The sequence below is a fragment of the Piliocolobus tephrosceles genome, chromosome 14, assembly GCF_002776525.5.
Source record: "Piliocolobus tephrosceles isolate RC106 chromosome 14, ASM277652v3, whole genome shotgun sequence".
Lineage (NCBI taxonomy): Eukaryota > Metazoa > Chordata > Mammalia > Primates > Cercopithecidae > Piliocolobus > Piliocolobus tephrosceles.
In genome coordinates, this window is record NC_045447.1 from 22,238,066 (window position 1) to 22,259,963 (window position 21,898).

The following is a 21,898-nucleotide window of genomic DNA, read 5'->3' on the forward strand; positions in this document are numbered from 1 at the left end:
ATGAGCAGGGTCTAGGTCCTAGGCACCTGCATGTCTGCATTGCCATTCCCACTGCTTGGCCGAAAGACTTACTTAGAACCATAATGATTGAATTAAATAATTCATCCACCTAAGATTTGTTGTGTCCTACTCTGTGCCTGGTCTTTTATTAGATGCAAATAATCATTGAGTACGAGTTCTTCTCCAGCAGGGGCAAAGAGGTGCCTAAGCCTCACTGGGTCCTGACTGATATTGACAGAGCACAAGTGCCAAAATGGTAGACAGAAGCAGGTGAATTCAAGATAGGTTGAGAAGGTCATTGGATACTAAGCTAAAGCCTGTAGAATAAATCCTTAGAACCAGTTTTATAGGTGAGAGGGCATCACCTCCTGTGAAGACCTGGGGAAGTTACCTTGCAACAAAGTTTGTCTGTTGTGTGTGTGTGTGTTTACAGTGTCTACCAAGCACACTTCCAAGAGAACTTATTTTACTCACATAAAGCCAATGTATTTTTAAAAAGCTATTCATATAAAGATAGGAATGATGAGAGTCATTTTAAGGAGGGAAGAGAAAATGGTTTCAGAAGCTCAAAATGAAAGAGTCACTCAACGTGAGATAAATTTAACTGTGTGCTTCTTGGCAACCAAAGTAAACACAGAGGGAGAAAAAATACCCATAGTGGATTATACAGTTGTCCTTGTATGAGAAAAGGAAAGTTGTAGTGTTTTTTTTTTTGTTTTGTTTTGTTTTTAGGAGTTATACACCTTTTTCTGACATTATTTGCTAAGAGAGTTATTTCTCATATATTCCTATGAAAGAGATAGTCATTTCTTCAGCATTTTTGAAGTTTCAGCATTTTTCAGATCATTTAGCAGAGGAAACTGAGGCCCTCAAGGTGGAGGCACTCACAGCCAGTTAGGAGGTAAAATTGGGATAGGAGCTTGACATATCCCAACCTTCTTGCTTCCAATTTAAATGAAAGTGCCCTAAAAACACATTAGCTCAAATAACACATCCAGCCTCAAATAGTCCTTAGTAGCCTCTCTGTCTAATATTCTTTTTATGTAATTTTAAGAGGGAAAGGAGATAAACGTGTTTAATATCCATAGTAACTGGACGCCACTTATTTTCACTGTCAAAGCTGAAGTCTAGTCTAACAGTAGAAAACACTGAATGACAGAACAGAGACAATGGCCTTCATTTTGATTATCAGTAACAAGTGGAAGAGTTGGTGGGAGGTGGGGGATTCATTCAGGCACTTGTTGTATTGTGGTTTCCACCTTTTAGGTTAAAGCCTGAGCCCTCGCCCCTTTCACTTCTGGTTGGAGAACATGAATTTTACTTCTAATCATTAACATAGAATACTTGCATGCCAGGTTCTTGTCAAACATTAAAACCTTGTTTTCTCTTCTTTTTAAACATTTGTAAAAGCTCAGGTGTAAAAAATATTCACCGACAATTGATGGAAACATGTAATATCCATCCATTTGTCTGGATATTTATTTTCCAGTGTGGATTGTATGGAACATTAGTTCCATGAGACATTCAAATATTCAACAACAACAAAAACAAACTAAATGTTCAGAGTTTCCCATGTGGAAAAATCTGCACTCCTTAAGTGCCTCTTACAGATTCCCAGTGTACCTGGGGATAGTCAGGGCTCTCCCAAATCATGCAGTGGAGAAACATATTTCATTGATAGTAGAGTGCCCATATTTTCCACATTTTAACATTTCTGAAGTGGGAAGGTATCTTAGTTTTAATGGTTTGACAGAGTTTATTTGGCAGTCTTTTTTTTCCTTGTTTCTTTCTTAGTGTTATGCAAACTGGTAGTGTTTCTTACCATTGTTAGGGGTCTTAGACTATATAAAATCTGCTATATAATCAATCCAGAATTTTCCATGGAATTCTATTTTCTATTCACTTCCTTCTTTTCTTTTTCGAGAAACTGTAGATTTTCCCTTGAATAAAACCTGTAACCAAAGACCACTCAGAGAACACGTCCTCTGATCTTTGTTTTGGTTAATGTTGGGACAATCCTGAGGGTGTTGGTGAAAAAGATTCCCATGATATCAGTTGGAAGGGCTAATGCAGTTGAGTTCCTTAGGTGCTGGTTCTAGCCCTGATGATCCTAGGATGAAGTTTTCACAGGTTTCTGCATTAGGAAAACTGGAAAGGAACCTGTTTCTTTCTTGCCTTAGTAATAGGATACTTAGATTTATTCCTAACATTGGTCCAAGTCTACCTGTTGTGCAGTTCCTTGAGCTATTCTTACCCTTAACTACTTTTCTCTCTCTCTCTCTTTTTTTTTTTTTTTTCTTTTTTTTTTCTTGAGACGGAGTCTCGCTCTGTCACCCAGGCTAGAGCGCAATGGCGCAATCTCAGTTCACAGCAACCTCCTCCTCCCAGGCACAAACAATTCTCCTGCCTCAGCCTTGCAGGCAGCTGGGATTACCACATCCAGCTAATTTATTCTTTTTTTTTTTTTTTTTGAGAGGGAGTCTTGCTCTGTCGCCCAGGCTGGAGTGCGGTGGCCGGATCTCAGCTCACTGCAAGCTCCGCCTCCCGGGTTCACGCCATTCTCCTGCCTCAGCCTCCCAAGTAGCTGGGACTACAGGCGCCCGCCACCTCGCCCAGCTAGTTTTTTGTATTTTTAGTAGAGACGGGGTTTCACCGTGTTAGCCAGGATGGTCTCGATCTCCTGACCTCGTGATCCGCCTGTCTCGGCCTCCCAAAGTGCTGGGATTACAGGCTTGAGCCACCGCGCCGGCCTTATTCTATTTTTAGTAGAGATGGGGTTTCACCATGTTGACCAGGCTGGTCTCAAACTCCTGACCTCAGGTGATCCGCCAGTCTTGGCCTCCCAAAGTGCTGGTATTATAAGCACGAGACATTGTGCTTGGCCTGTTCTTATTTTTTTTTCTTTTTCTTTTTCTTTTCTTTTTTTTTTTTTTTTTTTTTTTTTTAGACGGAGTCTCGCTCTGTTGCCCAGGTTGTAGTGCAGTGGCAAAATGTCTGCCTCACAGCAAGCTCTGCCTCCCAGGTTCACATCATTCTCCTGCCTCAGCCTCCCAAGTAGCTGGGACTACAAGCGCCCACCACCACGCCTGGCTAATTTTTTGTATTTTTAGTAGAGACGGGGTTTCACTGTGTTAGCCAGTATGGTCTCGATCTCCTGACCTCATGATCTGCCCGCCTCCACCTCCCAAAGTGCTGGGATTACAGGCGTGAGCCACCATGCCTGACAGTCTATTCTTAATATTTTTAAGGATTTGATTCCCTTTCTTATTTTAAAAAAGTTTCTAGGTTATGCATTTTGGTAATTCTGTTGATTCCATAAACCATTGAAGAATAAGTTAATAAATAAAGGATAAAATACATGAGAAAAAGAAATACTTTGCTTTGAGAGTTTGTAGACAATACTGTTTGTCTGTCGGTCTCAATTTTCTCCTTTGAACAACAAACAGATAGGAGGAGGTCATTTGTAATGAACTGGAAGGAGCACAGGATTTGGAGTAAGATCCAAGTCAAGGTTCTGGCTTTTCCAAAATGCTCATGTGACCTTGATTAGTGCACTTAGATGTCCCAGGCCTCAGGATTCTCTGCAGCAATGTTGGAATGAAAGTACCCATCTCACAATGTTGCTATGAGGATTAAATAAAACATGCTCTGAGCTAAGCACATACAAGGTTTTATGGTGCACTCGCTAAAATCCCATCTAGGTTTGCTATTCTCTATAATGTGATGGGTGTGTTAAGGGTAACACATCCATTGCCTTCAGCTAAAATGCCCAGTTTGTATCTCTGCACTCATTTTATATTTTTCATTTTGGCACATGTATAAATAGAGTTTCATGTAGATCTTGGCTGGTTTCCTGTGAGCCTACACTCTTTAGAATTTCTGTAGGAAAATCTCCCAGATGACAGAATGTTCTAAAGAAGCTATATAATTATGTGTCATAGTACAAAAATAAAATTAAAAAAAGAAACCAACAACTAAATAGACCTTAGCATAAACCTTCCTATGCCCTTAGGTGGCTGAGGGGGGAGCGGGGAGAACTGCTCCTGCTTCAAAACTCAGGGGATCATTTGCCTTTACAAGGATGGGATTTTTTCCCCCCACGAATCTCTCCTGCAAGCCACAATCTTTTCCCACCCACAGGGAAAAGAAAAATCACTGTAAATCCACAGTTGTGATATGCTTAAAGTTGTACACACACACTCACATTCACACACATGTCTTGAGCTCCTAGGTTCGATTCCCAGCACCGCTATTGACTAGACATACCTCCATAAACAAGTCACTCAGCTTCTCGAAACCTCAATTTTCCCATCTGAAAGTGGAAACAATACCTCTCTGTGAGTGTTGCGCATTTCCTATTGCTTCTGTAATGAATCACCACAAACTTAGCGTCCTAAAATATCACACTTTATTTTACAGTTCTCAAGGTCAATATTCCTAAAATTGAGACAGTGGCTGGGTTGCATTCCTTCTGGAGGCTTTAGGGGAAGGTCTATTTCCTTGCCTTTTCCAACTGCTAGGGAGTATCTGCATTCATTGACTCATGGTCTCTTACTCTGCTCCCCTCTTGTTCTCCTCTGCTTCTAAGTTGCATCTCCTCTTCTGACTAACACACTTATATCCCTCTTATAAGGAACCGTGTGATGACATTGAGACCAGCCAGGTAACCCAGGATAACCTTCCCAACTCAAAATCCTTTACTTAATCCCATCTTCGAAGTCTCTTTTGCCATGTCAGATAACCTCGGGTGTTCGGGATTAGGATGTGGGCATTTTGAGGAGGCCATTATTCAACCTATTATAGGTTATAAGGAGCAAACCTTTATAATTTGGAGTCCTCTAATTCAGAAACAGAGTTTGTATCTCTATCCACTGTTCTTTTAAAACATTCAGTGAAGTTTTTGACTTTTTGCCTAAAGGTTTTGCACGTGTCTTTTGGAGATGTACACACACACACTCAGACACACATACACACACAAATAATGCATATATTTGACTTCTATATAATTCCATAGGCATAAATATATACAAATTATATATATACCTTATTTCCAATGAATGCCGTATAAGAAGTTACCAATTATGTGCTGTGAAGCAGAAAAACAAAAAAGGAATCAAAGAATAGCAACTATGTCAACTTTAAGAAACCTGGATCTAGAGAGAGGCCAGCAACTAGGAGATGAGTACCAATGGAAATAAATTTATACTTCCTAGGATATGGAAATGGGTTAATAGACTGAATAACAACAACAGTAACAATAATAAGCATAATAGCTGATGCGTTGCTTGAATACTATGACAGATACAGTTTCATCCTTTGTATAAGTTATCTCTAATTTTTACATCCCCATGATAAGGATTGTCATTTTCCTTAATAGATTATGACACCAAAGCCTAGGGAAATTAGCAGGCTTGATCAAGGTCATATAACTGGTAGATGGCACAACCTGTATTTGAACTCAAGTTTAATTAGCTCTAAAATCTCAACTTGTGACTCCCTTAGAATCTCAATAAATTCACCAACATAGAAATTATACAAACTACATTGTCAGTCTAAAAATGCAGTAATATTAGAAAAAGAGGAACAAACAAATTATCTATTTTGGAATTATATTTTTAAATATCTTCTAAGTGACCTTGGATATGGAAAAAATCAAACTCAAATTTTCACCTCGTTAGAAATGAGCAGGAGCATGAGGGCTGCATGTCAAACTTATGGGGTGTGGGCAAAGCCGCAGTCAGAAGCTTCAAGGCATTTATTAAGAAGCAAGAAAGATTGAAAATAAACAAATGAGGCATTTAACTCAAGCAGCCATAAAAAGAAGTATAAAACAAAGTCAGAGAAAACAGCAGGAAGGAATTAATACAAATAAAAGCTGAAATAAATTAAATAGAAAAGAAAAAAGGAAGCTCACCAATAAAATACAAAATACAAAAAGCCTATTCAAAGGAGAGGGCAAAGAAAACACAAACACGTTACAAATGAGCTAGTGCTTTAACTATAGAAACATAAAAGACAAAAGAAATTTAATGAGAACACTGCATAGAACTTTACACCAATACATATGAAAGTCTTGATAAAATGCATTATAATGTTAGAAACTATAAATTACCAAGTTTGAGTCATGAGGATATAGAAAATCTAAATAGGCAGGTAATAAGGAAATAAATGATAAGAACTAAATATCTACAACTGAAAAGAAGTCATCAAGCCCAGGGGATTTTATAGGCAAGACTTATCTAATTATCAAGTAACGGATAACATCTTTTCTATATAAACTGATCCAGAGAAAGAAACAAAAAAAAGGATAGTTTTTTAACTTATTCCATAATCCTAATACCCAAACTGAGCAAATATATGCTTATCCATTTAGAAAAATTTAGGAGACATGTTAGAATGTTTAAGTTCTTTATGTTCGTAGGATACAACATCAACTTAGGAAAATCAGTAACAGCTTTTCTCAAATCAGTAATAACTATGTAGAAAACATAAAAGAAAGCATAAATGAAAAACTGATCCTATTCCTGAAGTTTAAAAGCATGCAACAATATAATTTTTCATTCTAAAAAGCACATATGATCTTCTTTACACATAAGCAAAGGAAGTACAGAGAGGTTAAGTAGTTTGTCTGAAGTCACACAACTGGTAAGTGGCAGAAGCAGGATTTGGACTCTGTTAGTCTGGATCCAAAACATACTTGGATAAACCTCTACAGCATAGTGCCTTTCATAAATGCCCATGAATAATCTCCAAAAGACACGTGCAAAACCTTTATGCAAATAGTCAAAAACTTCACTGAATGTTTTAAAAGAATAGTTGATAGAGATACAAACTATGTTTATGAATTAGAGGACTCCAAATTATGAAGATGCTGTATTAGGATAAGATAAGCTTTCTTCCTGTAGCCAATGAGCCTCCTCCCCCAACCAGAAGTTTGTGCACAAAAGTTAATTTCTTATTTGTGCAAAGTCTATTGTGTTTGTGGCAGTCTTCCTCCATCCTGTAGAATGCATCAGGAACACATGGCCTCCAAGCTTGCCATAACAAGGGAAGAGGCAGCTTGAAAATCACAGGATGTTTTGAAAAGGCAAAGTCTGGTAGTAACTTGTATGGTGTCAGCACAGATTCCATTGTTCAGAATTCAGTGGCATGGCCCCTTCAGCCCAACTGCAAGACAGGCTTAGACATGTAAGTCCAGGAAGAGGACATGGTGGTGTTAATGGAAGATGTCTTTGTCCCAGTTATCAGAAGTGCCCAGCACAGAGTTAACTTTCAAAACATATTTATTAAATAAAAGAAAAGTAAATAAAATTAGTATTGAAATCTTCCCCCAATTTAGTTTACAAATTCAAAGCATTGCCACCCAAAACTCCACTAGGGATTTGCATATAATTTGACAAGCCCATTCTGAAATTCATTTGAAAGGAAAAACATGGAAGAGCAGTCAGGACTTTGGAAATAGAAAACTAGTGTTGATGAAGGGGAGCAGTATTACTTTATTACTATATCCAAAACAAGCAATAAAGCTATAGTAATTAAAATAGCTTGGAATTACTGCAGGAATATACAGATAATTAAACAGGAAAAACACCAACCATGTATACATGGCATATGTAGGGATTACACGTGTAAAAAAAATAACATTTCAAGTTTGTTGTTGAAAGGTCACACATTTCAGACAATTGCCAGCCATTTTAAAAAACAGTTAAGTTAAAATAACCACTCACACTACGTTCAAAAATAAATGCCATACATATTAAATAACCAAAGACTTTTTAAACCTATACAATACTACAATAATATACAGAAATATATTTATCATCTTGTGAGTTTCTAAAGATTGCACAAATTTCAGACACAAAGACCAAGAGAGAGAGGTAATAAGATATCAAAAGCAAGATTAAAATACAAGCACAGACTGGAAAAAAATGTTAATATATATGGAAGGTGAAGGATAAGTACCCAGAAAATATTTAGAGCATATATAAACCAATACAAAGAAAAGGGCAAATATCACAATAGAAAAATAGTCAATGCACATTAATGGATAATCTATAGAAGGAGAAGTGCAAGTGAACATAATGTGAAAAGGTGCTGAACTTAATCAGTAACAAGGTAAATGCAAATCCAAACAAAAATAAGTTATTTTTCCTATCCTAGATTGGCAGTAATGAACCTGAAAGATGTAGAAAAATGGGATCTCCCATTCATCAATTATAGGATTGTAAATGGTAGAGACTCTACAGGTGACTGTTTAGTAGATCTATCAAAATTTTAAAATTCATAAAACATTGACCAAGCAATTTCTTTTCTGAGTATCTCTTTTATAGAAACACATAGTTGGGCACGATGATATATGTGCAAAGGTCTTCATTATGGCACTGTTTGTAATAACAAACAGCTATAAACAGCCAGAGTGCCCATCAATAAAAATTAGTTAAAAGCATTATGGTACATTTATACTGTGCAATGCCAAATAACCATTAAAAAAGATAGATCTGTGTGTATAGTGTTTTGAAAAGATCTCCAAGAAATAGCATCAGGTGCAAATGCATGTCTCACAACAATATATAGTGTAATTCTGTTTATGAGTTTATTATGAAATGTGTTTGTGCGTATGTGTGTGTATATAAATCCCCCCAATTTAGTCTACACATTCAAAAAAATGTGTATGTATACACACACAGACACACACACACACACAAACACACACACACACACAATATGTATTTAAATGATCGAAAAACTCCTGGAAGAGCACATAACAACAACGTGACTTCTGGGACAGGAAGTGAGGAGTGGGAAATGAAGAAGTTCCATATTTTACTCTATAGACTTTGATAATGGTTTGTTTTGTTTTGTTTTGTTTTTGAGATGGAGTCTCACACTGTTGCCTGGGCTGGAGTGCAGTGGCATGATCCCGGCTCACTACAACCTCCACTTCCCAGGTTCAAGTAATTCTCCTGCCTCCGCCTCCTAAGTAGCTGGGATTACAAGCGCCTGCCACCATGCCTGGCTAATTTTTATTATTTTTTATTTTTAGTAGAGACAGGGTTTCACTATGTTGGCCAGGCTGGTCTCGAATGCCTGACCTCATGATCCACCCGCCTCACCCTCCTAAAGTGTTGGGATTACAGGCGTGAGCCACTGCACCCAGCCAGACTTTGATAATGTTTACTCAACTTCAACAATAATATATTTATTCACAGTCACACAGGCATGTGGGTGTGTGTGGATGGGGAGAGAAAGAGAGAGAGAGAGAGAGACAGAACTCTGGCCAGTGTACCCAGTAAACCATTTCTCCATATTTTCTGAATAAATGGATGGAACTAGACTTTATCAAGCACTCACCATGTATGATTCACTTCCGTATACACTCATTTCATCTGCACTGCAACTGTATTAAAAGGGACTTAGTAATATTTAGCAGATGCCAAAAGATGGAGATATACTTTACCAAGGCTCTGAGACAGGGCCCTTTTCCAAGAGATTTCCCCACTGCACTATGGAAAGGAACATGTGAATGTTAGAAAGACAATCAGTGCATCTGTGCAGTACACCAGGGACTGGGGAAAGCAGAGAAACAGTGACGGTTTGCTTCATGCATGAGACTTCCTGGCTTTTCACTAGAGTAATCTTGGGTCAAGTTTTCAGCTATGCTTGTCTTCTTTCTGCCTCCAGTTCAGCTCTATATCTGTAGCATCAGCTACTGCTTCCCACAACCTGTGTACATTTTCTTTCCAAACCACCATACAGAGCCTCTTCCTTTTCCCATCTGAGTTCCTGGGTCCCTTTGCAGTTAAAGTCAATGAATCTTTGCTACACCCTTTGAAAGAAAGGCAAATAAGCGATTGCCTGCTGTATACTTTCTCAAACTGGTATAACCCAACCAGGGTCATTTTGTGCACATAGAAGGCACTAGATTTGGAGACAAAATAGACAACTGTCCCTTTTTCTAACAGAACTGAATTTGAAAATCAACTTTGCTACTTATAGTATGACATGCTTTATTTCTTGGCTCCTTATTTTGCTTATGTGTAAAGCAGAAATGATGATATTACTCTTTCTTCATGGTTATATAATAAATACAGAAAGTGTTCAGTGAATAGTGCATGCTCAACAAATAGAAATACCACCATTACTACCACTATTATGATTATTGTGTTAAGTACATTGCAATTCCTGGGGTTTTTTTGTGGCCTAGGTATCATGTGACCTTATAGCATCCTACTGAATTAAGGAAGGTAGGAGTGTCTACTGTATTTTACACATGAGGAAACTGGAGATCATAGACATTAAATGACTCACTCATGTTCACATAGGTCACAAGGAGAAAAATGGAATTTGTACAGGTCTGTCTAATCTCACAGACCATTTTCTTGTCTCTCTTTACTTATTTATGTGCACCATACCCCTAGTGTGTAGCACTGAACTTTGAAAAGGTAGACACTCATAGAATTCCAGTTTCTGGAATGATTTTTTAGGGGCTGAGATCTCTGATTTCTTGCCCCAACCACTCCCATCCCCTCCAGCCCACGCCTCTCTGAGATTTCTTTGTCACTGCAAATCTTTTCAAATTGCAAATATTCAGATGCCTGTTTTGCCCATAGATGAGACCATCGCTGTCTCAAAGGCTGGTCAAGGGCTTTTCTGGCTGTCAGAAATGGGTGGTTAGACCAAGGGAGGCTGCTAAAATCCCTGAGTGAACAGAAGCCTTGTGCTGTCCATGGTCCTGGAAAGTTTCACCTCTGAGCTACCAGGATGATAAAAACCTTGTATTTGCTACAGTCTTCTACCTTGGTTGACAGATGCACTGGGAATAGATTCTGGTTTGAGACACTGGTTGATAATTCCCTGTGAATTGGTCTGTCATGCTTTTTAAAGTCTGTGTGTTCATGGGAAACAGTTTTTAAATTTGCTTTGTGTGTGGATGCGCATGCTGGTGTCCCCTTGATTCCTCTAAAATGTCACAAATGACTTTCCTTGAATTTACCAATTTGCAGTATTAATGTGCTTCTCTCTAGACATCTGTGCCCTAGATAGATTCCAGGCAGAATAGCTGTCTCCTTCCTAAACTCTGACCTGTTTTGCAGGGAAAGGAGGCCTTGGTTTTAGGTCACCCCCAATGGGGGCATTCAGGGTGTGAAGCTAATTCTCAGCTCTGTTTTATCATACAGTTGCGTGGAGGAGTACAAACTGGCTCCTGATGGAAAATCCTGCTTAATGCTCTCAGATGTCTGCGAGGGCCCCAAGTGCCTCAAACCTGACTCCAAATTCAATGATACCCTCTTTGGAGAGATGCTACATGGTTACAACAACCGGACCCAGCATGTGAACCAAGGCCAAGTCTTCCAGATGACCTTTAGGTATGCAGTAGATACTTGCACATTGCTGGTCTGAGTCTCTGACAAACAACCTGGGCATAGGGAGGAAGCCATGGCACAACGGGGTAGAGACCTGTTATTCAGGCCAACATCACTTTAAGCTCACAGGTACCCTCTTAAGGAGTGTTGAAAGTCAGCAAACTTTATTCCACAAGATTTCTTTTTCGTGGTCCTAGCATATATTTGTCCCACCTTGCCATTTTCCTAGCTCTATCCACATATTTTAAATTCAATCTTTAATTATCCTATAAGTACAGTTAATGGCATTTTGAAAAACATTAATTAATCTTTCAGTCTACTGAAAAATAAGTATTTTATGTATGCTGTTCAGGTAGTTCAAAAATAAAGACATTTAATGAAGTAGGAAATAAAAATCCCATCACCCAGATATACCTAGAATTAACATTTTCCTGAATGCTCTTAAAATTTCTACTTCTCTCTTTCTTGCTCTGTTTTTTCCTATCTGCCTACACACACACACACACACACACACACACACACACACACACATACACACATCCCAAATCCCAGTAAAGCTGTTTAGAAATTGCTTTTTTCACTCAATAAGTGAGTGATGGCTAGGTTGGCCAGATTATGTGCAGATTAAACATGCAAGATATTGGTAAAGGGTTTCCTTAGACAGTTGAAGAAACTGGAACTGTTCTGCCTAAAGAAGATAAACCTAAAGTGGTGACTTATTCATGCCTCAAAGCTTGAAGAACCATAAGGTAGTAGAGTGAGATTTGTTGCATGTATAGAAAAGGATTATCTAAATGCACACACACACATGCACACACACATACTTTTAGCCATGTTTGCATAAAAAAAGAATAAGATATTTCACAAAGCAAGGTTCTCCTAATCATTTAAGGTCATATCAATAAAAGTCAGAACTAGTAATAAGTCACCATGATAGTCATCATTGTTTCCATTCCATCATCTTACTAATAGTAGTGATAATTGTATTATGAGTGGTAATAATGGTTACCGTTTATTAATAATTATTCTGTGTTAAGCTCTTTACTACTAACTACTACTGCTAACAACAATAGTGTCCACTAACATTGATTCAGCATATGCAAAAGGGTTTTCTAAGTACTTTTTAACTATTAAGTTATGTAATCCTCACAATGATCCTGTGAGGCAGGGGTTACTATCATCCTTTTTATACAGAAGAGAAACAGAAATGTAAAGTAGCTTTCCAAAGACTCCCTTCTAGGAAGGAGGAGAGCCAAGACAATTTCATTTTAGCTTCATTATTAGAATCATTGGAGGCACTGTGACCTCCATTTTACAATTGAGAAATTAATCCAGAGAAGTTGAGTGACTTTCTCAAGTTCATCATCTAGTAAGAGGTAGAGTCGGGAATCCGATGTAACTCCAGCTGACTCTAAAACCTTGCTCTTGTATTTCAATTCAGCATACCCTCTTACTCCCATTTTAGAGAATGAGAATGGAGATGTGAATTCACTAAAACTGTTCATCCTTGTGATCATCATAAACTCTTTCAGAACCTCCTCTTTCCCATGTACCATGCTGGTTATTGGGCATAAGATGGAAAATGAGATAGAAATAGCCCCTCTGACACTTTAGGTATCGTTGGCAGGTGGACCCACGACTCAGATACTCAAGCAGAGGCTGAATGCTACTTTACTGGAAAATCTCTGAGCCAGGCATGGTGGCTCACATCTGTAATTCCAACACTGTGGGAGGCCTAGGTGGGAGGATCACTTGACCCCAGGAGTCTGAGACCAGCCTGGGTAACTTTGCAAGACTCCATCTCTGCTAAAAAAAAAAAAAAAAAAAAAATTAAAACTGGGCCTGGCGTGGTGGCTCACGCCTGTAATCCGAGCACTTTGGAAGGCTGAGGCGGGCAGATCACAAGGTCAGGAGATTGAGACCATCCTGGCTAACACGGTGAAACCCCATCTCTACTAAAAATACAAAAAAATTAGCCAGGCGTGGTAGCAAGCGCCTGTAGTCCCAGCTACTCCGGAGGCTGAGGCAGGAGAATAGCATAAACCTGGGAAGCAGAGTTTGCAGTGAGCCAAGATCGCGCCACTGCACTCCAGCCTGGGCAACAGAGCGAGACTCCATCTCAAAATAAAATAAAATAAAATAATAAAATAAAATACAGTTATTTGAACATGGTGGTACATGCCTGTAGTCCCAGCTACTCAGGAGGCTGAGGCAGGACCATCACTTGAGCCTGGCCACTCAAGGTTACAGTGAGCTATGATCATGCCACTGAAATCCAGTCTGGGCAACTGAGTGAACACTTGTCTCTATTGAAAAAAAAAAAAAAAAAAAAAAGAAGAAGAACAAAAATCAGAAAAAGCTCTGAGGGAAATTTAAGGATAGTCTGGATGAACTGTGGTTCAATGCTGAGATTCTATGATACTAGTTTTCTATAATTTTAATGGTCTATGAAAGTGTGTCTTGAGCAACATCATGGATAGAATAATGCTGCTTGGAATACAAAAGAAAAAAATAAAGGAATTATTCCTTCTCTTTGAGGAAGAAATTTAAAAGCTTGCAAGATGACACGCACAAGTTTTAAAAAAATAGAAAAACTTAATTTGCAAAGCAGTGTTCCAAGGAAAGACAATGGTTTCCAAAGAGTTCCCATGGGAAGCCTGTTGAAAGGAATTAGAAGGAAACATAAAGGGCTTCTCAAAGGACAAGGCTTGTGAACTGAGGTTTGAAGTGATAGCAAAGAATAGTGCCTCTTGGGAGAGATAAGAGTTAAAGGGCATTTTCCTGTGCAGGAAGGAGCCTGCAAAGGCCCAGACATATGGAAAAGCCACAGTGGGAGTCAAGAAAACAGACTTGCAAATGAACCTGCCTTCAAATCCCAGCCCCATCCACGACAAGCATAATTCTACTGCTTCATCTTTAAAATGGGGTGCTTTTAACAGAAGCCAGCCATTTCCATAGGTACATTGCATGTTTTATGGAGTTTCATTTCTCACAGCAGCTCTCAGAGTAGCTGGCATTTGATAATTGAGCCAATGTACCATTCTCTTGTGTGAAGAACAGCTTGGTCCAAAAGAAGGATCCACATGTATAGTAAGAGGCTAGATCCTGAACAAACTTCACTAAATCCTGGGATCTCATTTCACATGCAGGGAAAGGACTTGGTCACAAAGCAAGTCATTGTGGGACCATGTTCTCAAATCTCCTGACTGCCTGGGGTGTTTATCTTCCCACCGCCAACAGACTTGTCAGTAAGAAAGAGCATGGCAGTGCTGGGGGTGGTGGCTCATGCCTGTAATCCCAGCACTTTGGGAGGCTGAGGCGGGCAGATCATGAGGTTAGGAGATCAAGGCCATCCTGGCTTACACAGTGAAACCCCGTCTCTACTAAAAATACAAAAAATTAGCCGGGCTTGGTGGTGGGCTCCTGTAGTCCCAGCTGCTCCGGAAGCTGAGGGAGGGGAATGTCGTGAACCTGGGAGACGGAACTTGTAGTGAGCCGAGATAGCACCACTGCACTCCAGCCTGGATGACAGAGCGAGACTCTGTCTCAAAAAAAAAGAAAAGAAAAGAAAAGAGCATGGCATCTTAAAGGCTGGCCTAGGAGTGTCCAGTCCCAGTCCCAGACACAACTTTAGGCACATTAGAAGTCGTTGTTCTGCCTCAAACATTCTGCTTATTGTTTCCAACATCTCAACCCTGGATTGCCTCTGAACAGCCAGAGCCTAAGTGCCCTGATTTGCCCATGGAGGGGAGTAGAGTGAACAGACCAGGATTTTCTCTTTTGATGACAGCCTCAAGATTTAGAAAACTCCCAAGACTATCACCATTATATTAGAGCAATCCATTCCATTTAAGCTCTGTCATCCTTGGCTTCAGCTAAACTTTCTTTGCAATTATTTCCATCTCCCAACTATGTAACCTCTTGGAACCATGCTAAGTCAGTTGCTTCCCCACTGTGGAAAGGCAAGCCACTTCTGATGAGTCTAAATTTATCTTTTCCTTGTCTTTCCTTTTGAAACGGAGCCTCACACTGTTGCCTGGGCTGGAGTGCGGTGGCGTGATCTTGGCTCACTGCAACCTCCGCCTCCCAGGTTCACACGATTCTCCTGCCTCAGCCTCCCAAGTAGCTGGGATTACAGGCACATACCACACCTGGCTAATTTTTTGTATTTTAAATAGAGAAGGGGTTTCACTGTGTTGGTCAGATGGGTCTAGAACTCCTGACCTCGTGATCCGCCCACCTTGGCCTCCCAAAGTGCTGGGATTACAGGCGTGAGCCACTGCGCTCAGCCCTAAATTTATCTTTTTCAAGTCTCCCTTCCTGAGCTCCAGGCAGTAGGGAGAATGGAGCTCCTTTGTCCTTCATGTTCCTGAAAGCTTGCAAGTATTTCAGCATCAAATGCAGTTGTCATTTCTCTCCTCCTACTACTTCCTTTCCTCCCTCCTCTAAGTAATCTCTGGTCCAGCCCTAGAGAGTAGCCAGCAAGTACTGCCACCAGCCGTCTCACCATATGCCTCATTTCCTGACAATTGGCTGGCCTAGGATATCAAACTCTCTACCAGCTAGTGTCTCCTGTGTGACAGCTACAGTTCTGCTTTGTTCTCCTCCCTGCCCCTGCCTAGATCACCCCACCTAGCAACTGCTGATATAAGAGAGGTCTGTGTTTTCATTTCCTCTCTTGAATCTCTGGAAGAGCAACCCGGATTTCTGCTTTACAAAGCGCTTAAAAATGTAATGTCTCTGACCTAGACAAGAACTTAAAGATTAACTATTTCAGACCTTACTTGTACAGATGGAGAAACGGAAGCTCAGGAAAGGATATAACTGGCTCAGTATTCACAGTGATTGGAACTCCTCTCACCCTGAAAGTTAGTTTCTGACTCCCAAACCAGTGCTCCCTGGTTTCTTGTTCTGCAATAAAGGATGTATGCAATTACTTTATATCCCATATCAGCATGTGGTGAGGAGAGCGATGTGTTCTATCCCTGTTCTCAGTGTAGAGTGAGGACCCAGGTGTCACAGGAGGTAACCAAATTGATAATTAAACAGGGATCTTAGGCAAGGACCACTCCATGGGGAGCTACCTCTTCAGGTCACTGCATGTAGGCTACAGCCTGTTCCTGAGGGTGTGAGCATGTGGTGATATTTCCTGACCAGTCCGAGGGTTCGCACTGTGTGCAAAGATTAAGCATGGTGCACATTAAGGGACTCACATGAAAAGCTTAAGACAGGGCAAGAGTGACAAGGAGACTCAGACAGACAGAGCAGAGGCAGGGAGAGAGAGGCAAAAACAGAGGAGACACTAAAGAACAGTCTGTGTCACAGCAGGAGGGAACAGCAAGCAAAGAAAGAATTAAGAAGAGATGTAGAGCAGTGAACAGAGTTAAAGAGGTACAGAGACAGACAGCAGAAGGTGGGGAAGTGGGAAATGTGTGCAAGATGGAAGGACTGAAGGAGACATGAAAAGATCAAGAAAGAAGTACACGGAGTTCATACAAAAGTCAAAATACAGTTTATTCCTAGGAAGGGAATGGGGCTTGTTTTGAGAGACTGAATGGAGATGAGAGAGACCACTGGATTAGGAATTAGGTTGAAATTGACATGAATGAAGCCTTTGGTAAAATGTCAAGTTCTGTGGAAATGGGAAGAGCCAATGATTTTGCTTCCAAATTGCTCCCAAGTCCAGTAAGTGATGTCAAGCTTTGTTGTTTCTTATCCCTTCCAGTGCATAGTGTTGGTCTTAGTGATCCATATAGGGTCACTGTCAGAATCCCCTTTCCTTTGTTCTTGATCAGTGTGGGAATTGACAGACTGTTCAAGTGAGATAAACTCACCAAAGGTTGGTGGTATTTGATGTTTATTTGTTTGTTTTTTACTCTCGCCCCACCCCCTTACCCTCATTCATTCTACTTCATTCCTATAAGGAAGAAAGGTCAACTTTGGTTGTAGATTGCAGAGATTTAGATAAACATCAGTCAAGAACTATTATTGAACCTGGTGTCTCAGAAATGGCAGGAAGGAGAAGTTGCTTGGAAATGGTGACTGAGCAAATTGCAGTGGTAGATCTTGCAAAAGGCTCATCATAAATAAGATAGGTCTGCTGGCCACAGGCATTTGCCCATAGGCCCTCAAGAATGACCTGCAAAGAGCTGGAGGAGCTCATGAAAGATTTATTAGAAAGGGACTTTTCAATCTTGTCTGCTTATCAGATGTGCATATTGTATAGCATAAGAGGACAGTTTGGGGTAAGATATGGGATTTGGGGATTCAGCACCGACAACCCACGCCTGGCAAGACAGAAGGGCTTTTTATAAGGATTCAAGGAAAGCGGGTCTTTGTTAGTAGCACTCACTCTTTCCCCCACTGAGGATACTGAGTCAGTTCTTATTAAGTGGTCTCCAAAGCTGTTCTGGCCTATGTTTTTTCTAGTGCCTTCCTAAGAGATGATTAATTAAACATGCTGCTTCTGAAACCTTCTCTCCCCTCCCTTCCACCTCTTTCCCTCCTCCCCCCTTTTAATGGTGTGCACATTTTTTATGTGTCTGGTCCTATACTGAATACTTTATGTGTTTTTCCATTTGATCTTTTCACACCTATTGCAAAGGAGCCATTAACAACTTGGCTTTATGAATAAAAGGAAATGAATGTATCAGTCAGAATGCATTAGTTTGTGTCTTGGGAACAAACAATTTCAAACTTCAGTGGCTTGAATGTGAAAGTTTTTATGTGTTGGTCATACCACATGCCTCTCCCTGGATGGCAGGGGCTCTAGCCGTTCTGGTGTTTGGAAATCTAGACTGACAGAAGAATCACCTTTCTGTGCTTCCATTAATGCTTTCATAGTGAAAAACAAACTTGGCTATCATAACTTTCTCCTAGCAGTGAAATTCTGCTTCTATTTCTAGTCAAATTAAGTCCCATTGCTATCTCAAAGGACTGGACAGAGACATGCTATCTTATGATGCGTCTTACGATAAGACATGCTATCTTATCTCAGCACATTGTAAGACTCTGAGAAGCAAAGGCACAGAAATATTTGTGGGACACTGAAGCACAGAGAGATTAGGCTAACTAGCCTAGCAGTCAAACAGCTAAAGAAGTGGTAGCATCTGGGTTTAATACCAAAGTTCACTTAGCAGTCATGCCTTCCAGGCTCCTAGCACTCTCCTGTTTCATATTGCAGCCTCTGAGAACTATAATACATCCTTCTATTCTCTTGTCAATTTCTTTCATTCAGTTACTGAAGAACCACAAACTTTATAGCTGGAAAAACCTTGGAGAACAATTTGTACAAACTCTCCTCTTGTTTGTTTGTTTATTGTTTGGTTGTTTGTTTGTATGGGACAGAGTCTTGCTCTGTCGCCCAGGCTGGAGTGCAGTGGCACGATCTTGGCTCACTGCAACCTGTGCCTCCTGGGTCCTGGGCTGAACTGATTCTCCTGCCTCAGCCTCCAGAATAGCTGGGATTACAGACGTGTGCCACCATGCCCAGCTAATTTATGTATCTTTAGTAGAGACAAGGTTTCACCATGTTGGCCAGGCTGGTCTTGAACTCCTGGCCTCAAGTGATCCTCCCCTCTCAGCCTCCCAAAGTGCTGTAATTATAGGTGTGAGCCACCGCACCTGGCCAAACTCTCCCCTTTTGTAGATGGGATACCTGAGGCTCACAGTGGTTAAGTAAAGTGTCTAAAGTTGTATCACTAATACATGAATAAGCCAGTCCTTCAATCCTCAGCCTGTTTGTCTGCACTATATTCTGTCTGAAGGCTTGGAGACATGGCATCCAATTGGTGCTCCATTGGTACAGGAGCACCAATGCCAAGGTCCTGTAGAGAATTAGTGGCAGAACCAGGCCTGGAAGTTGTGTTTGTGCACTCTCGGGTCTGTGTGCTTTATAATAGATGATGATCTCATTGAAATAAGAAAAAGCAAAAGAGGCTGTTAGTGGAGACAGTATTAATTAAAAGGAGGCATTAGCTTCTGATTTTTCAAGGCTATTCCCAAGCCTCTCTATGAAGCAATATTCTGCAATATTCAAACTCTTAGCAAAATCCTCAATTTGTCAGTTGGAAACATAGCTGTTTGCTGCCTTCCTTGCGGGACCATTGGCAAGATCTTGGAAGTGCACTGAGGACAGCAGTTGGAACTGGATTAGAGGAGTCAAGGGGTGAATTTTCCTGGCATTCTAACTCCTGAACTGGTTGCAGAAAAAAATCTCTTTTCCTTTGTGTGGCTCCATGTTTCCAAGGTTTTCTGACATCTTTGGCAGGAATCAAGACCAATGTTGGGCGTACCATAGGGGCTGGAATCAGAAAGCTAAATTTCTTTTTTCAAACCACTTTATTAAAGTATAATTGACATTAAAAAAGCTGTTCATATTTAATGTACATAACTCGATTACTTTGGAGATAAGTATATATGAGTGAAACCATCACCACCATCAAGGCCATAGATAGATCCATTACCTTCCATAGCTTTCTCCTACCCTCTTTGTTTATTTAGTGTTTTTGTGCTGAGAACATTTAACACCCAGCATTTTGGTATGCCAAGATGGGAGGATCTCTTGAGGCCAGGAGTTCAAGACCAGTCTGAGGATTATAGTGATATCATATCTCTACAAAAAAAAAAAAAAAAAAAGTTAGCTGACCATGGTGTTGTGCAGCAGTAGTCACAGCTACTTGAGAGGCTCACTAGAGCCCAGGAGTTTAAGGCTGCAGTGAGCTGTGATGGCACCAGTGTATGTCCAGCCTGGGTGACACTGTGAGATCCTGTCTCAAAAAACAAAATGAAACACTTAACATATCTTAGTGAAATTTGAGTCTACAATACAGTATTGTTAGCTATGGAGACTATAGTGTATAACAGATCTCCAGAACTTATTCATCTTGCATAATAAAACTTTGTTCCCAAAACCTTGTACCCTTTGGTCCTTGCCTCCCCATTTTTCTGTTCACCTAGTTCACCTAGTTTCTGACAACTGCAATTATACTTTCTGCTCCTATGAGTTTCTGATACTGTTCTGCCATTTCCTGCTGTATCACCCTTGACCATTCTTTTTTTTTTTTTTTTTTTTCCTTTTTTTTTTTTTTTTTTTGAGATGGAGTCTCCCTCAGTCGCCCAGGCTGGAGTGCAGTGGAGGGATCTCAGGCTCACTGCAAGCTCCGCCCCCTGGGTTTACTCCATTCTCCTGCCTCAGCCTCCGGAGTAGCTGGGACTACAGACGCCCGCCACCGCGCCCGGCTAATTTTTTGTGTTTTTAGTAGAGACGGGGTTTCACAGTGTTAGCCAGGATGGTCTCGATCTCCTGACCTCGTGATCTGCCCGTCTCGGCCTCCCAAAGTGCTGGGATTGCAGGCGTGAGCCACCGCACCCGGCCACCCTTGACCATTCTTCTCCCTGGTTTCTGTGGCCTCTTCAGTAAATTAAGGCTAGTGCAAATATCAGACAGAGGCTGAGAGCATCTGATGCAAAGCATAGCATTTTTTCTACTCAACTCTTATGGCCAGGAGCTTAATGAAGCCTTTCCTATTCACCTGATCATAAGAATTACATGGGACTGCACCAAGACCCACCATTTTTCCCAGAGAAGGGGATCGGGAAAGTGCATTTTTACTAGTATTTCCAGGTGGTTCATATGATCCAACAATTTTGGGATACAATGACTTGGTGTTTAAGAGGCTAGCTCTGGACTCAGAGACCCAACTTGCCTTCGGTCAACTGTGTGACTAGAGGCACATTATTTCATTAAGCCTCAATTTCCCCCATCCCTAAATTAAGAATAACAGTAACAATGCCCACTTTCTGATGTTGAGATAATTAAATGGAATTGGAACCTGTTGTATATCTGTCCTTGGCAGACAGAAGACCCACGTGCCATAGGGGGCTACCAGGTTCATCACTAAGGAGGCGTAAGCAAAGCTCACCTGCATATGCAGGATTATGCAGGGACTAGATCCTCTTCCTGACTGGTGTGCTGCTGTTAAAAGCTAAGAGGGTCCAAATCCCGTGTCTGCCCTTTCCAAGCTGTGTGGCTTTGGATAAATTTCTTAACTTCAATAATCTCAAGATCTTCAACTATAAAGTGGTGTTTTACCTTAAAATATCCTCCAAGAGCTTTGGCAAGGATTTAACAGGCAAATAAGCAAAGCTCCCAGCACACAGTAGGTTCCCAATAAATATTCCTTTCTCTGCCTTAAATTGCATTCCTTTCCCCCCAATTCCAGGAGCCATACAGCAAATGAAGATGGTTTTTTTTTTTTTTTTTTTTCCATTCCCTGCAAAACTTATTTCTGAACTGGAGCCAGGGTTATCCTCTCAACTTCTTCCAAGCAGCACATGTTTTGGTAAACATGGTGCTTTCGCCGGGCGCGGTGGCTCAAGCCTGTAATCCCAGCACTTTGGGAGGCCGAGACGGGCAGATCATGAGGTCAGAGATCGAGACCATCCTGACTAACACGGTGAAACCCCGTCTCTACTAAAAATACAAAAAACTAGCCGGGCGAGGTGGCGGCGCCTGTAGTCCCAACTACTCGGGA

At 40.7% G+C, this 21,898-nt stretch overlaps 1 protein-coding gene across 3 annotated transcripts in view; it reads left to right on the forward strand.

Moving 5' to 3' along the window:
• The window catches only part of ASTN2 (astrotactin 2), a 997,023-nt gene that overhangs the window by 614,370 nt on the left and 360,755 nt on the right, over positions 1 to 21,898 (forward strand). For all 3 annotated transcript variants that reach the window (XM_023223654.2, XM_023223656.2, XM_023223655.3), the window contains one exon: positions 11,178 to 11,366. In XM_023223654.2, the coding sequence (XP_023079422.1) occupies positions 11,178 to 11,366 (189 nt within the window). The remainder of the gene's footprint in view (positions 1 to 11,177; positions 11,367 to 21,898) is intronic.